General features: G+C 38.5%; 1 protein-coding gene across 1 annotated transcript; it reads left to right on the forward strand.

Moving 5' to 3' along the window:
- Positions 1 to 210: 210 nt before the first annotated feature.
- Positions 211 to 807, forward strand: LOC145208869 (uncharacterized). Its single transcript, XM_080079119.1, has one exon. The coding sequence runs from the start codon at positions 211 to 213 to the stop codon at positions 805 to 807; it is 597 nt and encodes a 198-aa protein (XP_079935245.1).
- The last annotated feature ends 4906 nt before the right edge of the window (positions 808 to 5713 follow it).

Below are 5713 nucleotides of genomic sequence, written 5' to 3' on the forward strand. Positions count from 1 at the left end.
TCTCAAAAAATGCTAACGGTTAGGGCTATTAGGGTTGGGGTAAGGTGTTAGCACTTAAAATTCAATAAAACTAACCCAAAAAATTAGTTACTAATGTAAAAATTTTATGTAAATATTTCCCAGCCCAACCCATTTATAGCCGCTAAATAAATAATTCAGCTCTTTACGCCACCTATCGAAAATTAAGCACTTTTGGATCAGGAGAAACGTATGGTGTTAGTAGCTCTACCATCATCGTCCTTGTCCGAACTGCGGGAACACTACACCAATATCAAGGACACCTTCGCCTTTACCACCTTACTTAAAGGCAAGTCAATTCACGACAAAATATTGGCAACCTTTGATGTTCGGGACCTTTTCACCAACATACCTGTGGAATTTACCATTTCCCTCGTGCTCAATTCCATATTTCAGCAAAGTGACACTACATTTAACGGGTTAAACAAGAGACGTATGAAAAAACTGTTGCATTGGGCCGCTACAACTACCACCTTTCAATTTAACGGACAGTACTGTAAGCAGATCGACGGCATTGCAACGGGATCACCTATTGCACCTCTGCTAGCTGACGTTTTTATGAACTACCTTGTCGACACCGCTTTAAAATCCACCACGACTAAAAACAAACCTGAGATTCTGTGTCGTTACGTGGATGACCTTTTCTTGTTTTTTCCTTCCAAAACTGCTCTTCATGGGTTTTATAAAAACATAAACTCGGTACATCCAAACATCACCTTCAGCAAAGAAGAAGAGCAAATAGCGGCACCATTCACTTTCTCGACGTCATGGTGGAAAAAACAAGTGTAGGAATTAATACCTGTACCTACCGGAAGCCAACCAACACTGGTCTTTACACCAAATGGGAAAGCTTCGTACCTGCTCGTTATAAGCGGAATTTAGTACTGTGTCTTCTCAACAGGGCGTACGGAATCGTTAATTCATACATAATAATGCATGAAGAATTTAAGAAGGTCAAGAAAATGCTTGGAGCGAATGGTTATCCCCACAACTTTGTGGACGGGTGTATCAAAGGGTTTCTGAACAAAAAACACCAATCGAAGGTATTAAACAACGATTCAAAATTCAAAAGAGAGATACGTGGTTGCAAGACTTCCATTTCTCGGCCCAGTATCTTACAACATTGCGCGTGAATTGGGGCATTTTGTTCATCGAACCGGGTCCAACATCCGCTTACGTCTTGTCCATGAAACGAACAAACTTTCACGGCATTTTCCTATAAAAGAGCGCCAGGAGCACATCAAAAGAACTAACGTTGTTTACCGGTTGGTTTGCAACTGCGGCGCTTCATATATTGGGGAAACGCGGCGAAATCTCGCTGTAAGAATTAAAGAACATCGCATGGACCAAAAATCAGAAGTGTGCCGCGGCACATTTTATCGAATCCGACACATAAAGTTAATTTTGCCGAGCCGGAGATTTTGGACGCAAATCAAGACCGCGTGAGACTGTTGTTTCTCGAATCGCTTTTTATTCAAATGCATGAACCCGAGCTCAACATCGACACAGTTTCCATGCCCTTGCGTCTGTTCAACACCTGACCCATATCTCCGGTTCTTATCTTATCGTCTACGCCACCGTTCTAAACGTCGTTCCCTGTTATCGTCTGTGACGTCACTTCACACATCCGGCTTTTCCTTTTTTTTCCTTAGTGCTTTATATACCGTGTTCTACAGCTTGATTGAAAACATGTACTGATGATGACAACAGAGATTGTCGAAACGTCTACACCAGGGGTGGGCAACATACGGCCCGCGGGCCGGATCCGGCCCGCGACGGGATTTTGAGCGGCCCGCGGACAGTTTCCGGTCTTACATGATAATGTGGCCCGCGGCCTCAGTCTGCCGCAATCCCCCATTACTTGCTTACTACGTCAAATTACAGTTGTAACGCACAGTAACGCTCCCCAATAGCAAAAAAAATTCCCGCCGTTGTTACCATTGCACCATACGTCCATTGTTACGACATAACTACCAACCTTGTGTGTGTCCTACTTTAACGGTTTTCTTTGTTTCCACACGTATTGCCTAGTTCAGGCAGGGGTGGGGAACCTGCGGCCTAAAGGCCACATGCGGCCTTTCAGGGCACTAAGTGCGGCCTTCGATGGCAAAATACATTTTTAAGATGTTGATATAACCGACTGCACCAGGCGCTGAAAAAAATAGACAGAAACGTATTTTTGACTTTATTGCAGATTATTTTTTGATTAGTTCCAGGGCAGCGGTTTTCAAACAAGACCCATGTGGCCCCATAGTGGTACTTAAAGCGATTTCCATAGTTAGGGCTACCAAAAACTCCAGGTTCAGCAATTTCTAGGTTAAATTAATCCTGAATGTTGTAGTGAAGATGAAAATGTAGTGAGGAATTTTAATTAGCTGGGACCGTAAGTCCTACAAACTACGAGGAAATAGCAAAACGACCATTGTGTAAGTCAAAAAGTTTGAACATCACTGCCCTTGGCCTGGGAAATAGTCTATGCGGCCTATACACGAGTGTCGATAAATCGTTAGGTAGCTTTTATAAACGAAAAGGTTCCCCACCCCTGGTTTAGGTGGTCAAAAATCCGTTTTAAATCACTGGATAAATACGCGATTAATGTATCGATTCAGGAATCCGGCCCGCCAAGTACTTCATTTTCCCATATCAGGCCCGCCGACTGGAGAAGTTGCCCGCCCCTGGTCTACACGATGTATTCTATATACACCACTACCTTGGCAGTAATGTTTATGATTAAACATTACATTGGTTTCAGAACTTGGTCATTTAAACATCTTTCTTGAATTTTTGTTTACAGACTATTAATTGTATTTTAGTTTCTTAACTGCTATAATTGCTGCTTGCTGGCAAATAGCTTATAATTCCTTTTTTAAGTGCAAAACGCCTTCAAGCTTCAAAATTTACAACACTCTCACTTAAATTTAAACCATATTATTAAATCTTGTGCTTCCTTTTTCCAACAAAAATGAATCATGAAGTTATAGTTTGGGCATGATAATTGATAGCTTCTTCCTTAATCCCAAATGATAACTAAGAAATTGTTTTTCTATTTAGTACTAGAACTGCAAGTGCAAGTCATTTGGAAATATTGGTGTTCCTCAGAAAAATTGGCATCTTTTTCAGTGTTAAAAAGCACTGTTTTGCCTTTGAAGGAATCATGGAAACAGCAAAAAGGATTTTTCATCCTAGTAATTTAACTTGTCAAAACATCATCTCTAGATTAATTATTTTCAAGGTAATCATGAACATCAGCAGAAACATTTTCATTTCAGTAACTAGCTTTTCTTTGTCAACAATAGGATATGCTTGGTGGCCACTACTATCTTGTCTGTAAAATGTTCATTCTTAAGAAACACTTCCTGTGAAGCAATTTAGCAGCTACTGTTTAGACAAACAGTACATGTCCATTATATCAATACACATGATTGCACTTGGTTGCAAATACTGTCCACATGGTGTGTTAAGAAATCCACACTTTAAATTGCCTTCACTCTTTTTTTGTCTTCATTTCAAACTTCCTGTTGCTTCTGCAGTTGTTTGTTCTGCATTTGATATTGCCTGAATTTCAGTGAGGCATTTAACTTCACAGTCACAAATTTATTTTTTTGGGTAGCATTAAGAACTAAAACTGAGTATTTCTTGTTGTTGCTTATTCCTGCATGACATTGGAGTAGCAGATGTTTTGTCCCATACTTTCATAAATCTTTTTAATTCAGTTATTTATTATAAAGGTTAGTTGTGACTTTTAAAGGTGTTAGATGACCTTTTTCCTTTTTCAAAGTGTTAGATACACTTATTTAATTTAATGATAACTGTAAAAACTGAAACCCACTTACAGTCATCTTAAAAAGTCACGACTAACAGTCAAACAATAAATTTAATGATAGCAAAATAATTATTTAACTGCACTCACTGTCGAACTTAAAAACACAGTACACGGGTTTGGCTTTGGAGTTCACTGACGCGAAGCAGACAACACAACTAGCGCTACGTCACGGGAGGGGCTGCGCGAGCCACAGCCCCCTCTCGCCTATTTCGCCCGGCATGTAGCTTTTCCAAGTGCGCATGCGCACAACTGAAAACGTCATGAAACGTCACGAAACGAGCTGCAGCTCCGCCATAGATAACTTATTATTATTATTTTTTTTATTTTTTTTTATTTCTTTTAAATAATACAAAATTTTTATTAATTTTATTTTAATAAAATGCCGATTAATGCCATAAAAGTTATTCTTAGTATACACTGATCAAACATAAAAACTATATGTAAAGATTGTTTTGTGTAACAACTTGGAAGAGGAATGTCAAGTAAAAATACTGGGGGTGCTGCAGCTCCGCAGCCCCCTCGCACGAGCCGCCCCTGGACAAGATAGTAGTGACCACCAAGCACATCCTATTGTTGACAAAGAAAAGCTAGTTACTCAAATGAAAATGTTTCTGTAGATCTGATGTTCATGATTACTTTGAAAATAATTAATCTAGAGATGATGTTTTGACAAGTTAAATTACTAGGATGAAAAATCCTTTTTGTTGTTTCCATGATTCCTTCAAAGGCAAAACAGTGCTTTTTAACACTGAAAAAGATGCCAATTTTTCTGAGGAACACCAATATTCCCAAAAGACTTGCACTTGCAGTGCTAGTACTAAATAGAAAAACAGTTTCTTAGTTATCATTTGGGATTAAGGAAGAAGCTATCAATTATCATGCCCAAACTATAACTTCATGATTCATTTTGGTTGGAAAAAGGAAGCACAAGATTTAATAATATGGTTTAAATTTAAGTGAGAGTGTTGTAAATTTTAAAGCTTGAAGGCGTTTTGCACTTAAAAAAGGAATTATAAGCTATTTGCCAGCAAGCAGCAATTATAGCAGTTAAGAAACTAAAATACAATTAATAGTCTGTACACAAAAATTCAGGAAAGATGTTTAAATGAACAAGTTCTGAAACCAATGTAACGTGGTTGTTAAATTTGTTAGTTATGATTCCAATAAAAAGCTGTATGGCTAGTTTTTTTGTGTGACAATAATCTGTGAAGTTTCATAGAATATGTTGAAAACGCTGACTGTGACTAAATTTACTTAAATGAAACATGACAATTTTGATGCCGTCTGCTGTTTACACTCGTGTACATTATTGCGTAACAAAAATTACGTCACAATGGAGTTGCTAATTAAGATTTGTATTACTTGTTTTTCTACACAAAACAATGGCTAGAAAACTAGAAATGTAGCTTTTCAATATATTGCCAACTTATATATGTTCAGTAAAGGCTAAAATTTGTGGGGGAGCTGCCCCCACGAGCCGCCACTGCTTCCAGTCAATTAAACCGGACACATGAAAAAACAGGCGCATTGTCAAACTGTTGGTTTATTTTTTGTTTGTTTGAATCCGCGTGTACAAATATTGCTTTGCAAACATTCTGCACAAAGATACTTCTTGCCTGCGGCGCAGATGAAATGATGTAATTGAGAAGATGTCTGCTAGCGATCTACAAATCTGTCATTACTCGGGATGACATTGTCGCTACAAGGTCAAGGACACAGGACCGTTGTTTAACTTGTTGGCAAATGTTATGTATTATTTGGCATTAGTCGTACACTGAACCGAATGTTAGAAGACATATAAATGTTTAAATGACCAGTACTGTAGAGGTTAAAATGTTGGGAAAACTGTTGGATTCAGTCGTAGTAGAACTA

Source organism: Phallusia mammillata, unplaced genomic scaffold (assembly GCF_965637545.1).
Source record: "Phallusia mammillata unplaced genomic scaffold, kaPhaMamm4.hap1.1 HAP1_SCAFFOLD_392, whole genome shotgun sequence".
Taxonomy (NCBI): domain Eukaryota; kingdom Metazoa; phylum Chordata; class Ascidiacea; order Phlebobranchia; family Ascidiidae; genus Phallusia; species Phallusia mammillata.